The following is a 20574-nucleotide window of genomic DNA, read 5'->3' on the forward strand; positions in this document are numbered from 1 at the left end:
CGTGTGGCATGGAAGCTGCTCTGCTGCAGACGGGAAAGCACTGCAGAGGGTGGTGAAGCTGCACAGGGGATTGTTGGAGTCAGCCTCCCCAGCACCACGGACATCTACATCTTCAGATGTAGGAAAAGGGCCACCTGTATCAGGAAGTATCCCACCCACCCAGCACACTCACTTTTTGTCCCGCTCCCCTCAGGTGGGAGGGTACAGAGCATCAAGTGCAAAACAACCAGACTGAGAAACAAGACTCTTAAACTCCACCTAAACAACACACTGCACTGTCACTTTACAAGGACAAATTACATGTTTAAAACAACACAGACACTTTATCTGCACTGAGACACTTTACCAGGATTAGAGAGACTAACTGTTCTCAGCACTACCGAGTGTTTGAGTGTGTACTGCAGCCTCAGCAGAGCAGACAAATAGTGGGTTGTGCCATTTGTGAGGCAGGAAGATCTGCTGTATTTAACCATATAAGGTTTTTTTTTAAACAATAAACAAATTTTTATACTTACTTTTAAGGAAACTCAAAAAAGAGTTAAAACAAAGAAGGAGCTACACCTATATTGTTTAGGCATTTTGGGGAAAAAAAATTCTCAACTTTAAAACACTGACAGTTTTTCTCTGCCTATATATATTAATCTTACAAATTATTCATATTTACGAGTAAACAACTCTATTAAAAACTTAAACTTTCAAATTAATTTACAGAACTCAGAAACCATCACATTAATGCAAGTCTGCTTGCATTGATTAACAGATGGATTCACATGATCATGATCCTATCGCGGGACAGAAATGTATTAAGTGTTTAGTTAAATAGTTACATACACCAAGTTCACAAGATCAATATGAAAATATGGACGGATTTGTTCCAAAAAGTTTTACCAGCTCCATAACAGTGTGTACTGTCTAAACTCCAGTGATTGCCACCAGCTCTGTAATTTCTAAGCTGATAGTCATTCTGCCAAAATGCTGGGAGTTTGCAGTGAGTTCTGCAGTATCAGGAGTCAAAGATATCTGCTTGTATAGCATTGTATACTATGCTACAGTTAGCATATAAGAAAATTACTGAAAAATGAAATGACACATGATCATGAATCTGGTTTATTATTCACACAGATCAAAACAAGCAAAAAAAAATAAAAAATAAACTTACAACAGTGAATAGATGTTCTCTGCATAATTTAAGGCACGTTATAGAAAACCTTGTTCGGGAAAAGTATTAGAACAGAGAGCATGTACTGACATCAGTTCTGTATTCACATTTTATGCAAAATGCATGAAATAGTTAATCATTAAATATTTAACAACAAGCTCAATCATTGAAGTTCCCTTTAATGCAGGGTGTAACAGATTAAATAATTATAGGATGAATGTGTTTTAGGCAGTTATCTAAAAAAGGTAACACATTTCTTTTAAATTTTTAAGTGTATGTACACAGACATGCCAAAAATTCAAAACCAGAACTGTTATCATGGTGCAACACTTTCCGTGTTTCACAGAGGCTAAAGAACGCTGTACTGACCTGCAGGATATGCATGTCACTTTCCACCAGAAGCCACTGCTCGCAATCATTACCACCCACTTTGCTGTCCACCGTGGGTGGTAATAATTTCTCTGATGTATTCCCAGTAAAAAAAGTTATCCACACTGTGGATTAAGGAACTTAAATGCCCACAAACCAATATCAGGAATAACTCAATCTGCCATGAAAATGCCGGAATGTTCAATCCCACTCACAAGAAAACACCTTACAGTTTATACAGCATTCCTAAACCATCCCCTCAGTTTAAACTTTATGGTAAATTTACATAAGGTCATTCCGTGACTACTGGCATGTTTGGTCTGTGTTAATAAACACACACTAGGATGGTAAAGACTAACATTCTTTTATGAAAACTCACTGAAGTCTGAGCACTTGTGTCCTAATATCAGAGCAGGCAGACAACAAGCTGTGGTTGTGAGCTTTTACTGGACACAATAAATCCATTTTCTATGGAATTTCTATTCAGATATTTAGTATTTAGTTTAAATACATATATACATATGTATACATTTTAAAATGCATTCATCAAAAGAAATGATGCTTTGCTAAGCAGTAGGTAAACCATTCTAACCATAGAAAATATCCTGAGTCAATGAATCCTGAGTCTAACCTGCACAGACACACAACATACAAAAAATAAAAAAACTGTCTCCTATGTCAATACAATACAACAAAAAAAGTCCCTTTAAGCTTGTTAAGAAAAAAATATTTTACATTTACATCTGTTCATTCAACAACTTCATAATATGTGAAATGAATGGTCATTCCAGCATAAACAATAATTGATATTGAGCATCCACATTGGTAAAATAAAGTTATGTGCTTTTAATGGAAAGCAAAATAACAAATCCCTTTTTTAAGAAATAATAATGGATGTGCCCTGTGTTCAAGTGAATTGTCATGCACACACTGCCAGGAAAAAAATTACAGTACAGGCACAGTTTTGTTCATCAAAGTTAAAAACAATGAAACTATACATATAAAATTGTAACCCGGTCTAACTCTACACTTTGAAAGTGCACTCGTTTTATTTTATCAGGGAAACACTTGTTTTAGTACCTTTTCTTGGCCTATTTTAATTGGAATAGTAAAAAGTAAGAGTGTATGAAAAAAAATGCAGTATCTTTAGTCAGAAAAATCTTTCATTGCATTTTCATTTTCGAATTCTGCAACATTTCTAGCACAAATGCAACATGTTATAGAAAATAACATGTTCATATAAAATGTAATATAATTATGCAAGCTTAGAACTATGTTGTAGAGCTGCGTTTCGCTAGCCTAGACCAGAAATCCAAAAGCTACCAAAAGCTATTACAGTGGAAAAGCGTATATTAGTGAACAGTTGTTTACAGTGAAGAGAGACTCCCATCAGCCCTCCTGACAGCAAAAAGCCACGCCCAGTATTTCTGACAGCTAAGCACTGTGCAAATAAGGCCCTGTAGCAAACAGCATTACCAAACTCACTTAGTACTAGCAGGAATGAAACAACAGCCGTTGTGAAACAGTGAACACGAGAGTGAAAAACACTGCGCTCTTTCACAAAACGCCTGATTGTGGAAGATTACCAGCGTTCTCATTGTGCCCAGCCCCTCGGCACCAACTTCAGGTTAATTGTCAGATTCCACATCATCAAGGAATGGCAGAGTATACACAATGGAAAGGAAAAAAAAATAATAATAATACATGAACTGACTGAATCTGACAGCTCATTAAAGCTGCACATGTATCTGATATGTATCCAAAGTAGGAGCACATCTCAGTTACATTAAGGCAAAAATTACTTTTACTATTAATTACTTCCACTTCACAACTAGGCCTTAGTAATCTTATAATTATGTGCGCTGTCTGAGCTGGTGCAGTGTTGAGACGGTTGCTTATGCCAGTCCCTACAGTTTTAAACCAAAACAACTTTAAAATTCTAATAAACTGTTCAGAATAACTTCACTGCATGAACATACATCCTACAGACTTCAAACACCGAAAGATATCAAGACAGATTGAGTCTGAGTTTCTTTCATTTGACAGCATATCAGGAATCACCTTGTGCAAACTTGTGCAAATGTTTTCCACCTCCCTCCAGCTTAAAAGTCAACACAAATCTGAAATCTCTGAACTAGAAAATCATGTTCTCTCCATGATAGAGTGCTGGGTGGAGGAGGAGAAATTTGACATCATTGGTTACATTACATTGCCCAGCTGCTTGTACACAAGGACATTAAAAAAATACAAAAACCTCCAGAAATAAATAACAACTGTCAAAATATACAGTGATGAATCAAGCTTACTATGAACAGGGATACAAACTAACAAAGTAAAATTGGTCATCTTTGATTATAGGTTGACTTTAAGCACAGTAAATTTGAGTCCATTCAAAATTCAATTAAGAAAAATAAAACATCTGCAGTACCACCCAAGAACATTATCCCTGATCAAAAAGGTCCATTTTAAAAACTCAAACACTTTCTTTCTAATGTATTAAGTTGCTTTATGATCAATAAAATGTGCACCTACAACATTAAAGCTACACCAAACAGTATATAAAAGAAACACATGCACACTACAGTACAACATTTAGAACAGAGTACTGGGCAAATTGAAGAGGTGTAAAACATAAAGGTACAGTGTACGACAGAAATACTTTTTCCCCGGCTTTTCAATTTCAAAGGTACCATCATATTTAGTCTAATATGCAACAGCAGTGGTCACAGAATCACACATATATTAAAAAAAAAGCAAAAAATAATATATAATAATAATAATATTAAAATAAATGCAAAGAGAGAACTCTAAGTTAGGCAAAAACAAGAAGTGTTTTTGTGAACTTTCATAGGTACCTTCGTAAGTAACCAACAGTGTTCTAAATAAAACTGCCACCTTCAGCCAGTTCAGGCAGCTCAGAGGTTTTGCTGGCGACGCTTTTTGGCCTCAATGGCATCAAGAATGGGCTGGCGTTTGGTCTGGTAGCGCTGACGGATCTCCTCAATCTCCTGCTCCATCTGAGGATCCAGAGAGGCCAAACGTCTCTTGAGTTCCTCCACGCTCCAGGAACGCATCTGGAAGGATGGTAGTAAAGGAAGTTTAGTAAAGTAAAATAATGCACAACTATGAAATTTAAACTAAAAACTAAATGCAACTTAAATGACAGTGTAGTTCAAAAGTGGGGAACGCGTTTCATGTGGAATAGAGTTTTGTGAGAAACAGTTCATTTATTTAAAACCTAATAAATTCTAGCTAAAGCCATGTTTAAATCCCCTGGCTCTCCAGTTAACAAGTAATTCCAGATTACAATGTGCATTCATTTTATCCTTCACACTACAGTATTAAAGTTTTCAAAGGGGCTATACTGCTCTTGAAGTACACTGCTCAAAACATAAAGGGAACACTTCAACTACACATTGTAACTCCAAGTCAGCCACACTTCTGTAAAATCAACCTGTCCAGTTAGGAAGCAACACTGATTGTGAATCAATTTCACCTGCTGTTGTGCAAATGGAACAGACAACAGTTAGATTGTAAAGGTAATTAGTAAGACAACCCCTATAAAGGAGTAGTTCTGCAGGTGGTGATCACAGACCTTTTCTCTGTTCTCATCCTTTCTAGCTAATGTTTTGGTCACTTTTGCTCACATCATAGAAGATGCGGTGTCTACAACCCACACAAGTAGTTTAGGTAGTGCAGCTCATCCAGGATGGCACATTTGCTGTGTCTGTCAGTACAGTGTCCAGAGCATGAAGCAGATACCAGGAGACAGGCCAGTACACCAGGAGACGTGAAGGAGGCCGTAGTAGGGCAAAAACCCAGCAGCAGGACCGCTCACTCTGCCTATGTGCAAGGAGAAACAGGAAGAGCAGTGCAAGAGCCCTGGAAAATGACCTCCACAGACTGTCAAGAAGTTGACTGATGCTTTAATCCAGGTCTGGGAGGAGATTCTTCAGGAGTACATCCGTCGCCTCATCAGGAGCAGCCCAGGGCCTGAGCCTCATTTTAACTTGTCTTGAGGAATTTCCACAGAAGTTGGATCAACCTGTCATTTGATTTTCCACTTTGATTTTGAGTATGATTCCAAATCCAGACCTCCATGGGATAATAATTTTGATTTACATTGATCATTTTTACGTTCTTAAAACATTTCACTATGGAATAAATAAAGATTTTCAACTAGAAGATTTTATTCATTGAGATCTAGGATGTATTATTTTAGTGTTCCTTTTATTTTTTTGAGCAGCGTACTTTTTCCCCAGTAAGACATACCTCAAATGATTCTCCACCCAGGACTGATTCTGTGCTCGCCTTTTTATTTTTTTACTTTTACCCAGGCCTAGAAGGAGTGCACAATCCCATTTGCCCCTTTCTGAGTAAATAATTGCAAAATCTTTGTCAGTTTTATTTTTTGTAATATACTGTCAGTTACGGGCATGGATAGCATCGCACAGCTTTTAGCTAAAGGTTTGTTACTCTACATGGCTTTACCTAGTTTTGCCTTAGCTAGTGTTTTAACATTAACTAGTTTTGTAAAAAAACTCTCTCCTGTATAGTAATGTGGAGAGTCTGTGATTTTTGGGGCATTGCAGTGAGGATTTGTTTGTAGTCAGCAAAAATAACTTTGCATGTTTGGTGTCATTTGCCTCATGTCATCAGTTCTGCTTATTAGCAAAACACTTTTCTAAGTACCGGTACACTGTTGCATCAAGTCTCCGTTTTTCTCACTGTGATTGGACAGTAGAAAACTAGAGCAGATTATGTAAAGTTTAATTGGGTTAGTAAGAATGTCAGCAAAACTGGATCCAAGTGGATTTGGATCCAGACTTGGACTGAAGTCCACCTATTAAGTGGCCTTGTCCTAGAGCATCAGAAATAAACAAATCTAAGTGCATGCAGATTGATTAAACACAGATCACTGACATTTTCACCTCAAAGACCTTCCATTTAAATCCCAGTAGACTTCTTACTGGCTTTTACGAGCATTCTGTCACTATTTATTGCAGCGATCAATGATATAAAAATAAAAGCATTCCCATCTCATTGGTTAGACTAGGTCCAAGACTGAACTGTTGCACTATAGGGGCAAGCAGTGCTGAGGGGCTGCTTCTTCTGAGAAAGAAGTTCAATAGAAGGAGTCAAATATCATAGCGATCGCAGTTCTGTGCTGAGAGGGAGTGTGCTTGTTTTGGTGTCTTTGCAGACCAACACTGTAGCTGGATTACACTTTACATTACATTTGTCTACTCCAAATATTAAAAGACCCAACATGAAACACTGATTTATGAGATCACACACTGTTAAGGCAAATAGTAATGATATACTAAGTGTGCAGCACACTCAGAAAAGAGTGAAAAGAGTCAGAGCGAGCGACGAGATAGCGCTTCAGAGCGAGCTGAAGAGAGAGCGCGTCAGAGCGAGCGGAAGAGAGAGCGCGTCAGAGCGAGCGGACGAGAGAGCGAGTGGACGAGAGATCGCGTCAGAGCGAGCTGACGAGAGGGCGAGCGGACGAGAGCACGCATCAGAGCGAGCGGACGAGATAGCACTTCAGAGCGAGCGACCGAGGGAGCTCGTCAGAGCGAGCGGACGAGAGAGCGCGTCAGAGCGAGCGGACGAGAGAGCGCGTCAGAGCGAGCGGACGAGATAGCGCTTCAGAACGAGCTGACGAGAGAGCGCTTCAGAGCGAGCGGAAGAGAGAGCGCTTCAGAGCGAGCTGACGAGAGAGCTCTTCAGAGCGAGCGGACGAGAGAGCGCGTCAGAGCGAGCGGACGAGAGAGCGCGTCAGAGCGAGCGGACGAGAGAGCGCGTCAGAGCGAGCGGACGAGAGAGCGCGTCAGAGCGAGCGGACGAGAGAGCGCGTCAGAGCGAGCGGACGAGAGAGCGCGTCAGAGCGAGCGGTCGAGAGAGCGTCTGAGACAACGAGAGACCGCTACCGAGAGAGCGCTACCGAGAGAGCGCTTCAGAGGGAGCGGCCGAGAGCGTGTCGGAGCGAGTGGCCGAGAGAGCGCTTCAGAGGGAGCGGCCGAGAGAGCGCATCAGAGGAGATGGCCGAGAGCGCGCGTTGTAACGGTCACTTTAAGTATCTTAGATGAGGCGCATGCACACTAGAATGCTAATACTGTACGTGCAGAGAGAGAGAGTGAGATATGATCCGACATGGACGCATGGTGGTTAGCTCTAGGTTGTAGCCTGTGTGTTCTGCCTACTGTGTTATCCCAGATTGTGATGGGTGAACTGTGGGTGCTCCCCAGCCCAATAAATGGTCTTCATTACACTGCACCGGCTGTCTCCCGTGTGTTTCCCTATGGAGGACAGGGCAAGTAGCTATCTACCAGCAACCTCTCCTCCCCCCAGGAAGCATTCGCCCACTGGCCCAGCCACTACAGCGTCAGAGCGAGCGGCCGAGAGAGCATGTCCAAGCAAGCGGCCGAGAGAGCGCCACAGAGAGAGCGCGACAGAGAGTGCGTACGAGCAAACGACGAGAGAACGCTACCGAGAGAGCGCTACCAAAAAAGTGCATCAGAGCATGCGGTGGTTATGGGGAATGTCAACTTACTGACCAACAAAACCGATGAGCTAGCCAGACTGGTGAAAAATCAGCACACTACACTCCCTGTAGAGCTCCTGTGTTTCACCAAGACCTGGCATACACCCAGCACTCCAAATGCTAACGTGGAGCTACCTGGATTCTCTACCGTGAGGGCGGACAGGGACCAGGAGCTATCCTGAAAGCGCAAAGGTTGGGGGCTTGCACTCGTCATCAACCCCAGATGGAGCAACCCTGGAAAAGTTAACGTGAACGTGATCTCTGTCCGGACACTGAACTGTTAGCGGGGAGTCTCTGACCATCCTACATGCTGTGGGAGCTCTCTCACACTATCTTAGTCTTAGGGCGGATGTGCAGGGGTCGTGTGACATCATCCACTCCACTGTCACAGCCAACACAGCACCCTGGCGCCTTCTACATGATTTCTGGTGATTTTAATCACGTTGCGTTCTACCCTGCCTGCCTTTTCCCAGTTAGTAGACTTTGCCACCAGGAAAAAACAGGACCATAGACTCGCTGTATGCTAATGTAAAGGATGCATACGGGGCTAATACCACTGGGACAATCAGATCACAATCTGGTTTTCCTACAGCCACCGTACAGGTCACTGGTACTGAGGAAGCCCACTACCACACGCTCATTCATTGTCTCCTGAAGCAAAAGAAGCCCTCAAGGACTGCTATGACACCATGGATTGAAGTGTGTTGCTGCACCCACATAAAGAGGACATTAAGGTGTGACTCACTGTCTTAGACTTCTTAAATGTTTGTATGGATGTTGCTGTTCCCACACATCACTGTACGCTGCTTCCCAAACAACAAACCCTGGATTACCAGTGACGTCAAGAATCTCTGCAACCAAAAGAAGAGGGCGTTAAAAGATGGAAACTTGGTAGAGCTGAAGCGTGTACAGGGGGTTCGACTCAAGGTTTGTCTTAAAGAAGCCAAGGACTCATACAGAAAAAGGTGGAAAGGAAGCTGCAAGACAACATGAGGATCTGGGGTACGATGAAAACCATTACTGGGTGCAAAAATAACAGTGGCAAGCAGATGGGGGTGTGGACAGAGCAAATCAGTTAAACAACTTTTACAACAGGTTTGACTGTCCTGCTCCTGCTGCCCCCTCCTCCTACCCTGCAACATTCAGCACCCTGTCACCAGCTCTCCTCCTCTTTTCTTGCAACAGTTACCACACCATCATCACCACTACCAGAACCTCCATCCAATCAGTCTTCACCCTTACCCCCACCATCTCCCTCACCTCCACCATCTTCATCAGCACCACCACAATCACCATCACCTCCACCATCTTCATCATCGCCACCATCAACACCACCATCAGTAGGCAGGCAAATCAGCTTCCCCAGTCCATGAACCTTTGCTGCAGACCAAATCAGGAGACAGCTGAGATGACTTTATCCCCAGGAAGGCAGCTGGCCCAGACAGAGTGTGCCCCAGAATTCTCAAGGCATGTGCTGTTTAACTGGCAGAGCCCCTCCAACATGTGTTTAATCTGAGTCTACCTCTTGAGAGGGCTACTGCCACGTGGAAGACAACTTCTATCTATCTGCATAGAGCTCACTCTCATCTGGACAAGGGGGTAGGTGTTGTGAGGGTCATGTTCTTTAACTTCTCCAGTGCCTTTAACACCATCCACCCCTTTTACTGAGAGACAGGATGATGAAGATGGAGGTGGATATGCACCTGGTCACCTAGATCACTGCTCCAGTGATCAGCAGCACAGGAGCACCACAGGGGACTGTTCTCTCTCCATTCCTGTTCACCCTGTACACATCAGATTTCAAATACCACTCGGAGTCATGCCACATTCTCCAATGACACTACAATTGTGGGGTGTGTGCGTAATGGTGATAAGAGGGAGTACAGAATCCTGGTTAAGGAATTTGTGGTGTAGTGCAAGACGAACCATCTGCAGCTGAACATCACCAAAACCACGGAGATGTGCATAGACTTCAGAAGGTCCAGGCTCTTTGCTCAGCAGCCAATCTCCATTGAGGGGGTCGATGTGGAGGTGGTCAAGTCCGACAGATACCCTTGTGTTCACCTGGACGATAGGCTTGACTGGTCAGTGAACACTAACTCCTCAGGAGGCTTAGGTTCATCAGGTTTACAAAAGACTCCTGCTGATGTTCTACCAGTCTGTGGTAGCCAGCGTCCTCTTTTACGCTGTAGTGTGTTGGGGAGGCAGCATCAGCATAAGGGGGACGACTGGACATGACGGTGAGGAAAGCTAGTTCTGTGCTGGGATTAGAGCTGGAGTCCTTAACAACACTGGCAGAGACGAGAGCCCTCAGCAAGCTGCTGAACATCATGGACAATGTTCACCATCCTCTGCACAGCACCATCACCAGGCAGAGGAGCTCAATTAGTGGCAGATTGCTGTCCAAGTGCTGCTCCACCGACAGACTCTGAAAGTTCGTTAGGCCATAAGACTGTTCAACTCCTCTCAGCACAGCAAACTAAAGACTCTGTGAAACTTTTTAATTCCTACAACTCTGGTCACTTCATGGACATAACCCCAGGTTCTGCACACACACTCAAAGATGCCCTATTTCATTTTTTTTTTTTTAATAATTCTACCCTATCTAGCACATTAAATTATATTTAAAAAATTAAATAATGTAAAATTAATGAATGTGAGATATATAAGAGGAATATTGCTACACCTGCTGTCGGAATGTTGACATTTGCCCAAGTTTGTATGGACAGTGTAGAAAGGCCTGAAGTAAGACAGACATGAATGAGGACATTTCCTGCTTCCACAAACTGAAGCATGCCTTCTGCACTTCCCTCCATGTGGCAAAATAGTGAAGATCCAAAAAAGGACTTCACAGCTGCACTGGGGTGACATGAGCACAAGTGCTGACAACCCAGCATGCCTACGGCACATGTGACGTCATTATCAACAATGACAGACTGTCATAAGAAAGCAGGCCTAAGAGTATAACAGACATGAGCTGGCATGTCTGGAGCTTTGATGACAGACGTTATGTAAGACAGTGTTTAGTGACTTCCTAAAAGTAGAAGCACTGTTTTTCTGAACAGCTTCTGTTCTATTAAAACGAGTGCAGTTGACAGGATCCTAAATGCAAGCTTTTTCTGAGATGAGCGTCTGTTTACATATAGATTACGGAAATGGACTATTGACCACTGGCATCAATGATTCCAGGAGCCTTCTAAAGAAATAATCTATAGTTGTTGCCAGCTTAATGTCAGTGCTTTCTTGTCCTGCTTGCCGGACTTTCATTCACTTAAAGAGATACCACTATGTGTACAGCAGAGATGTTCGGTACCTAAGCAGATCATTTTTAAAATAATTTCTCTCTTCTTAGGATCGATGCAGATAAACACAAATACAAGCAAAAATTAAAGATTTTTTCCTTTTAGAAGAATGTAGGTGAGATCTTGGCCTGTCATGACTATTTTTATGACAAAAAAAAATCACCCCAGAAATTATTGCATTGAATTATATTAGTCATTTTAAGACCATTAAATGATAATATAATAGCACAATAAGGCAATCATACTCTTTTAAAGGTCTCCTTCCACTTTTTCTTTTACTTTGTGAAATATAGGCCTCTCTGAGTTGTACATGCATGCTGCATATGAAAATGTTTTTCAGTCTGCAGTAGCTAGTAAATTAAAATGTTTAGAAAAACAAGTCAATCAGAGAGTTGTCAGGTGTCTGTCAACTTGTAAGTTCATGCTCTTGCCCACATTGGCTCGGGACCGGCCACAGACAGAGCTGGAGCCGGACTTAAGCAGAGCAGACACTGTCTTGTTGACTAAGAAGGAGCTTACAGCTTCTGTTTACACCAGCTAGTTAGTGTTAGTTATCTTGTGTAAGTTACTGTAGGTTTAAATCTGATCCCAGGATGATTCCGCGTTTTACAGAGACCTTAAATATACACTAGGGAAATACGGTTTAACTCGACAGAACACTGGTCAAAGCGGGTGCCGTTCCTGTCGGACAGTCATGGCATTTCTCTGCCGTGGGATGCTGAGAGTCTGACGTTAAGCCAAGTTGAAGGGTTAACTTTACCTAGCACTCAGTGCTGTATCTTTATAACTAAGGCTCCATCTCTGAAAATATTTTGTTCTTGGAGTTTTTGAGCTGTAAAATTGACTGTGGGGGAAGGCATGTAGGTGTTCTCTTCTGCAGTGCTGTTAGCCAAACAGAGATGATATTTTTGCATGAATATTCATAAGCAAGAGCCAAAACCTGTCTTCAATAGAAATGCCAGAGCAATTATTTTCGCAAAAGACAGATGACATGGCATTCATTCATTATATTATATTAAGGACCACACTAGACATTTTAAAATGAATGAAAAAATTATGGAATAAGAACTTTTAAGAAAGACAACCAAATTTTAATTAAACGCATAGTTTGGGGAATACTTTATTCTTCACCTACTACAGTATTCCACACTGTGTGTGGAGTCATGGCATGACTGATATAGCATAAAATGCTATAATGTAATTGTGACAGGCCTACTTGATCTGAATGATAAAGCTTGATTTCAGATTTCTCTTTTCTTATAAAAATAACTTTTCATACTTATTCCAACTTTGCTTTAATATTTTTGGGATTTCAGCATTTGGTGGTAAGGGCTGGGTGACATGAAAATCAGATTTGCAATAGCTAAATATGATTCAAATACTCCCTGATACTTAGTTTATGGATATTTATTCAGAATATGCTGCACTTTATCCAATTAAACATGACTAATTAATAATCCATATATAAAAAAATATATATATTTACACTACAGTAGGCTGGGACAGTAATTTGATATCTGTATTTATCGCGATAAGAAAGGTTTTAATAACGGTGATATCAGTTTTGTGGTATATCGGTATGTATTATTTACAGAATCTGTCAAGGACAGGTGTTTTTACTGTCGGTTTGCTGCAGAGCTGAACACAATATGCCTCTGTAGCCGGGCTACGTCAGTGCATGATGACGTAATCCCACAGGCACATAGCCAGATAGGCTAGGCTAGACTTCGCATCTAAAATGTCCCAGGCTGGAGGCGAGCAGAGTGAAGCAGAGCCAAAACTAGCCTAGCCTAGCCTAGCCTCGGCCCCGCTCGGTTTGACTTGGCTCCGGCCGGCTCCAGCACGGACATTTTAGATGCAGAATGAGTGCCCCTAAAACTTCCACAAGTGATTAAGCAGAAGAGATAGTTGAGGGATGCAGGTCTAATTCAGTGGGGAGGATTTGGTTTGGCTTTCAAAGGTCTGATAAAATTCAGGCTTCAGCTTGCTCCAAATTGTGCCGGAGAGTGGAGCCGGCTAGCAGCGAATCTGTTCCACCACCTCAAGCAGTTTAACTACACACAATATATTCCTTATTCTGGCTAAAGCACTTTTGTAGCTTATGTTGTAACTTTACAGTTGATAAAGCCTATAGGTTTGTTTATATGATGGGGATCTCATGTTATATAAAGGCTTCTTGTATTCTTTATCCTGGTAGAAGCACTTTTGTTTTGATCTGTTAAACTTGTTCACAAAAGAACAAGAAGCTCTGCCTCAGTTGTAATTTAAAGTTATTTATGCTGGTAATATGTATATAGGTTACAGTTTTATGTTTGACAGGAATGTCATGTTTTTATTTTGCTATATGCAAATAAAAGTGAGCATTGATTTAAGTATTGAAGTATTATATTGTTTTGAGAGAGGAGGCATCCAAAGACTTAAATAAAATTTTCAGACAGTAGTAGGTGCAGATTTCCATTGCAGGGATTCTTAGTATTTTTTTCTAAGGCCATCAAAATATTTATATTAATATCGAAATTATATCAGATCGATAGAAATTAAGGTATATATTGCGTATTTTGGCCATATAATCCAGCACTACACTACAGGGAGTATTATATTTCTGCGTATGGTCTTCACCACTGTGCGCGTTTGCGTTGGTGTAACTGCAGTCACTCCTGCAAATGCAGGAATGTGCAGGCAGGAACATGAGGCAAGGAGGACCAATCACAGTTGCTCACCAACAAAACGTAGTTACATATTAGGGGAGATGTGCACTAGGCCACCTGTAGGCTACGGTATGGGTGGATACGAGAAGGCTATATTTGCTTCCGAAGCGTTAACTTGTGTGTGTGTGTCTAAACTCACCTCAAACTAAAATAAACACTGCTGTAAAATTTAAAGCAGAAATTCTGACCCTCTCTTTTCCTCACATTTCAGAGCTAGCAGTAGGGGTGTGCCATATCGTATCGTGCGCAATAATAACGTCAACATTTTTTAAATATCCTGTACGATATTTCAGGGTATAATATCGTACACGATATTGAAAAATTGACATTTTTTTTTATCATCACCCACCCCAATTATCACATCAGGGTACTACTTTAACTGTTTTTAGCAAAAGAAAAATTCACATTGTTCTCATTTCCCATTTTATATCTACTAAAGACAGATTATATCTGTCCAGTATCATTTATTTTACTTTAATCCTAAATATATGGAGATATGTAGAGCGCATTATTAGTACCATGACATTCTGGATCATTGACTTCTGTTACAAATCTGATTAATTTATTGTATTTTTTAAAATCTCAGTTAGGGGTGTGCCATATCATATCGTATGCAATAAGAAAATGTAATATTCATCTTGGTGCAGTAGCGTATTCTTGAAATCTTTTTTTAAATTCAGTATTTTGTCATATCACCAAGAGTATAGTTATCGCAAAAATACCATGAAATATTGTGATATTATTATAGGGCCATATCGCCCACACCTAGCTAGCAGTTCTCAGGGGTGATAGTGAAAAAAAATCCTGAGCCTGAACTTTTTTTCCTGTTCCAACGGGGTGAGGGGGGCACAACATACTGCATATGCGACGTAATGTAGGCATACATTTTGATACATTATTCAAACATTTAATAGTCTGTGTATGACCTTATTGTCAAGTGACACATTTTAGATGTTTTAATTTTTGCCTTATGTCTATAGTGTTATTCACGAAAACAGATAATTTCCATCTTGGTATAGGACTTACGATTGACTGAAAGAAACTGGCCACGTTCGATTCTACCTGTTAAAACGAATACCAGCGTATGCGTTAAAAATGCATTCAAGGCTTGTGATGTTGCAGTATAGTTAGAAATTGAGGTGTGTATTGAACCACAATGCAACATTTCAACACCAGAATGCATTAACTCAAAGCTGCATATGCAGCAGCCATACCAAGACAGGTCAGTAGGGGGCAATACTACTCCAAAGTACAGTAACTACACTCTGTCTAAAATAGAGGAGGTGATTACCAATTAATTAAGCAATACTTTTTTAATGGAATAACATTACCTTTGTTTATAGACGACTATTTATCTGATCAATTCATATAAACCCAAGAGACAAGATTAACGTACCAGCGCCAAGAGAACAGCTCTACACTGCTGTGCCTCTGTGTGCTAATTCTTCAAGCTACAACTCGGAGATTAGCTTTCAGCTTCAGTTTCTATCCAGTAAATGAAAAGGAAGCACTAAGAGTGCATATATATTTTTTTTAATGCAGTGTTTTTTTTAACATGATTATGCACGTTCTGCCCCCTTATGCCCTGCACACTCATTAAACCAAAATAATTTACAATTACTTTTCTTCTTCTCTAATATGCTTAACAATGTTTACGAACAAACGATTTTTTTTAAGCATATAGATTAATTTAGCCTTTATTTTAAGATTATAGCACTCTGTGCTTAACACACTCTACGAAGCCGACACACGTGCTGTTTCTATCAACAACTAACTTGAATTAGCTCCATACATCTGACTGTCCTTTGCATTGGACCAAATTTAGCTCACCTTATGTAATGTTCCTCCTCACTTCAGAAGGCTCCATTTTGCGGAGAGGAGGAGCGCATGTGTGAGTTCGGGTCGGAAATCGGGTCAGGCTACGGCTGACAATCTAAACTCTACTGCTGTGGAAGCTTGAATGATGCGTTGAAAATCATTAGGGTTCAAGCACCGAAGGTGCGTAGAACCCTATTGTTTTTGCTAAGATTTTTCTTCTTCTTCTTCTTATTATTATTATTATTAGGGTTCAAGCACCGAAGGTGCGTAGAACCCTATTGTTTTTGCTAAGATTTTTCTTCTTCTTCTTCTTCTTCTTATTATTATTATTCTTTTTCTCCTGTAAAAACAGTTGTGCAGCCTAAACCGTAAGTCATAGAGAAATGAAACTTGGTAGGTAGATGTAGGATCAGTGCATCTCGGTGGACAACAAAAATGGCACCGATTGGTCAAGTGGTGGCGCTATAAACAAGGAAATTCATTTTTCACAATTTTCTCAATAACTCAAAAACCATAAGACCTACATTCAAAATTCTTTTTTGATGGATTCCTTGGATCAATACCAACAACTTTCCAATTTGGACCATGCACTTCCGTCTATATAGATTTTGTGCTAATTTGCATAATATACAAAACCTACTTTTGCAAACTAGTCCTAGGAATTTTGACCAATCCTGGCATGTTTGGTATCAAAACACTCGTGAGAGCATGCGCTTCAATATTCATTAAGAAAAAGTTGAAATATGTAAACAATATGGCCGCCATATGCAAATTAGTCCTTCCGGATATATGCCCCATTCACTTCAAGAGGTAAATTTGGAGCACTGTTTCTCAGCAACCGTGCAACCTAGCAAGTTGAAACTTTGCATGCAGAATCTATCATACAGCCTCTAAAGGATGTTCAAAGGGCAACTTAATCAATCAACATGGCTGAACACCATCAGCCAATCAGCATTCAGCAGACATTTTGGCAGGCTGAATGTTGCCCAATCTGGATGATATTTGGCAGTTATGTTCAGGTGGAGACACTGTAGTGACCTGCAAAGTGCTGAAACAATCCGCCCACTGGGGGGCGCTGTTCCAAAAAAACGAGTATATGTCAATCATGCTGTACTATTTTGACATCTAATTGTTTTTGCCATATTTAGTACAGTGGCTCTGACAAATTTCTCAATACAACTATGTTTAAAAAGTGCTTTGTTCATTCATAATTGCTAATTGTTTGAAAATAGCTATATTGAAACTACTCTCTGGATATTTGGCCTATCACCTCCATTTCAGTCTTGCTGCACACTGTAGAGTCTCTAGGTAAATGTTCATTAAAAACATTTGTGAAAATTTCACATACAATACTCTCCAGGCATCAAGCAATCTGTGCGTCCTTGGAATTTCTAACCTAAATTGCTGTAACTCTGCAGTATTTCCTGTAATCTCACAATGTTAAAGACCTCTGTACAATATCACTCTGATGAAGCGCCATTTAATTCAGAACTAGATTTATAATAACTTCGTAATTACATGTCATATCAGAACATTCACTCCTTTGTGTTAATTTAAACTTGTTTGGTCAAACATTTCAGCTTGTTCTGCAAAGGTTCAAAGGTCAATCTGAATACCACTTTGTGAACATTCTGGTTGAAGCCACCTGATCAATACCAATAACATGTAGACACCTTTTGACTAGTTCTAACTCACTTAATGAATATCCTACAAAGTTCACTAGTTTTACATGTGAATTTAAGCACTGATCAGGTTGAAAGGCCTCTGCTCAACATTAATAACAGGTGAAAAACTTGATAATTTCTAAATGTGACAGGGCATCTCCAATCATATTAGACCTTCTTACACATCACCATTCAATGCTCCAGTAGGCACCATTGTGCAAGTTGGTGCTTGAACCCGATGATTGCCGCTTGCGGCTATATTTTATTTTTATTTTTGCAAATCCTGAAGACAGCGCGAATAGAAAAGCCTGGCCTACAAAAATGATGTCTGAACGAATTTCCTCTTATCTAATATAATTTAAAATGGTTTAAAAATATAAAATAATTTCTAAGCAAACGAAATATTTAATATTGAGCTTATAGCCCAAGTGCAAAAATACAAAATCAGTAATACGGCTATGCCCTGCACAATCCTTAAACCGAAATAGACCAAGTACAATAACGTCATTAACAATGACTTTCCTCTACTCTAATATAATTTAACATGGTTTAAAAATATAAAATAATTTCTAAACAAACGAAATATTTAATATTGAGCTTATAGCCCAAGTGCAAAAATACAAAATCAGTAATATGCCCTGCACAATCCTTTAACCGAAATAGACCAAGTACAGTTTACAATGACTGTCCTCTAATATAATTAACAATGTTTAAGAATATAAAATACTTCCTGAACAAACGTTTTTTTTGTTTGTTTTTTTAAGCAAATAGCCTAAGTGTGAAAACACAAACAGCAATTTACTGGGCTGGCTTGTGCAGCGGAGAAACCGTGCAGCAGCAGCCTCCTTTACACTTTACACGTACGCTCAGTGATAAAACTCCAGACCTTTTGGACCTGCTAAAGGGTTTGCATCTCCATCTTACATCACATGGTGGTGAAGGCTGCACAGAGGATTATTGTAGTCAGCCTCCCCAGCACCACAGACATCTACACCTCCAGATGCAGGAAGAGGGCCACCTGCATCAGAAAGGATCCCACCCGCCCAGCACACTCACTTTTAGTCCCGCTTCCCTCAGGCCGGAGGCTGCGAAGCATCAAGTGCAAAACAACCAGACTCAGACTTTTAAGTAAGACTTTTAAACTCCACCTAAACAACACACTGCACTGTCACTCTACAAGGACAAATTACTGTTTACAAACACTGTTACTTTACTCGCAGACACTTTATCATATTACTGCTCTTCATTCACACCATCATGCTGCTACAGCAAACTTTACTCTGGACTTCATGTTGCTGCAACCCGCCTACTCTCTCTATTTTTGTTAATTTATCTAGATATCAATTTTATTCAATTTTATTCTGTTCCTTTTTATTTGTATTTTATTTTATTTACATTTATCTATTTTAACAACTGCTCTTTTGGGTATAAATGGACAGTGAGATCACAATTTCATTCCACCTCATGTACCACATGTGATGTGAATGAAAGTCACTTTTATGACCTTCCAGTAGCAATTTATTTTTATTCCAGAGTTCAGAAAAGGTTAAATATTTATATAAAATTTGTGAAACAGTAGATAAACTAACTGTAATTGAACCAAGAGGACAAAAAAAAAGACAGACAGTTGATATTAGACAAGTAATGATTATTTTGGAAGTTGACTAATCTTGTCTATTAATTAACAATTGTTTCTGCCATGTCCACCATCTCCAAAAAACAATAAAAATAGCTGAACATGAGCTTTAAAAAGCAGTGAATGTCTGGATGTTGTTTAATGTGGAAAGTACTAATATTTAGTGAGTAAATATGTAATATGTTGTATTTGGGCACTTAATTAAGTTGAGGGTAAACTGTGTAAATGAGTCTTTTACCCATCTCCCGTTGCGTTTCTGTCCCCAGCACTTTGTGTAATGCGGTACTGTTACAAATAAACAATTAGTCGACAATTAAATTCATAGCCAACAAATTTACATAATCAACATTGTTGATTATATCAACTAATCGTTGCAGCCCTAGTTGATATAGATGGAAATAAAATCACAATTACTTCAAGACCCAATTAACCTTTTAATCTACGCCAAATAGGGCTTAAACTAAAAGACTTTTCAGTCTGCATCAGTTTCACCCCAACCAAAGAGAGGCTAGAATGTATTTTCCAGCACTGGCTTTAAGTTCACAAATGAGCAATTTCCTGGACATAAATATATACAGTAGGTTTGTGTTAACGGGTGTTAGAATTGTGGGTAAAGGTATATGTGGGCGATAGAAACACTCAGGTCAAGTCAAGACTTATTTTCTTTTGTTTCTGACTAATATTTACATTAGTCTGATCATCTGAAACATTTAAGAGACAAACATGAAGGGGGCAAACACTTTTCCCACTACTGTACCTGCAGGCCACTATACATATATTTGTATCTTTACATATAAAGAATACATAATGATAAATAAGCTTCAGTCAACAACTAAATAATCAGTAAACATTACTTACCAGCTCCATATCAGCTTCTGCAGGTGCTTTGCTATTGTCATTGTCACTGTTTTTGTTGGCCTCCTTCTCTTTCTGTTCAAAATACTCAAGGAATGATGGCTTAGCTGGCTGCATCGTTTCTTCATGGTCTAGAAGTAAAACAACAACACCACATCAAATTTTTTGATTTGCATCACACACAGCTGCAAGAATGGCTTTCATGGTCAAGCAAGACAGTTGCAAGAAAAAGTATGTAAACCATTTGGATAAAGTGGTCATTAAATGTGTTCTGATCATCTAGGTCACAACAAAAGACAAACACAGTCTGCTTAAACTAATACCATACAAAATTATAAGTTTGCCTGGTTTTATTGAACACAACATGTTAAAATTCACAGTGCAGGGTGGAAAAAGTATGTGAACCTTTGGATTTAATAACTGGTTGACCCTCATTTGGCAGCAAAAACCTCAACCAAATGTTTCCTGTAGGTGCAGATCAGACCTGCACAACAGCCAGGAGGAATTTTGGACCAT

At 39.9% G+C, this 20574-nt stretch overlaps 1 protein-coding gene across 1 annotated transcript in view; it reads right to left on the reverse strand.

Moving 5' to 3' along the window:
• Window positions 1-1089: 1089 nt before the first annotated feature.
• Window positions 1090-20574, reverse strand: part of LOC103038106 (serine/threonine-protein kinase 4) — a 64871-nt gene continuing 45386 nt past the window's right edge. Inside the window, exons 10-11 of the mRNA XM_049479408.1 lie at window positions 20062-20189; window positions 1090-4602 (exon numbers count right to left, since the gene is read on the reverse strand). Coding sequence (XP_049335365.1) covers window positions 4444-4602; window positions 20062-20189 — 287 coding nt within the window. The 3' untranslated portion in view covers window positions 1090-4443. The remainder of the gene's footprint in view (window positions 4603-20061; window positions 20190-20574) is intronic.

The sequence above is a fragment of the Astyanax mexicanus genome, chromosome 5, assembly GCF_023375975.1.
Source record: "Astyanax mexicanus isolate ESR-SI-001 chromosome 5, AstMex3_surface, whole genome shotgun sequence".
Lineage (NCBI taxonomy): Eukaryota > Metazoa > Chordata > Actinopteri > Characiformes > Acestrorhamphidae > Astyanax > Astyanax mexicanus.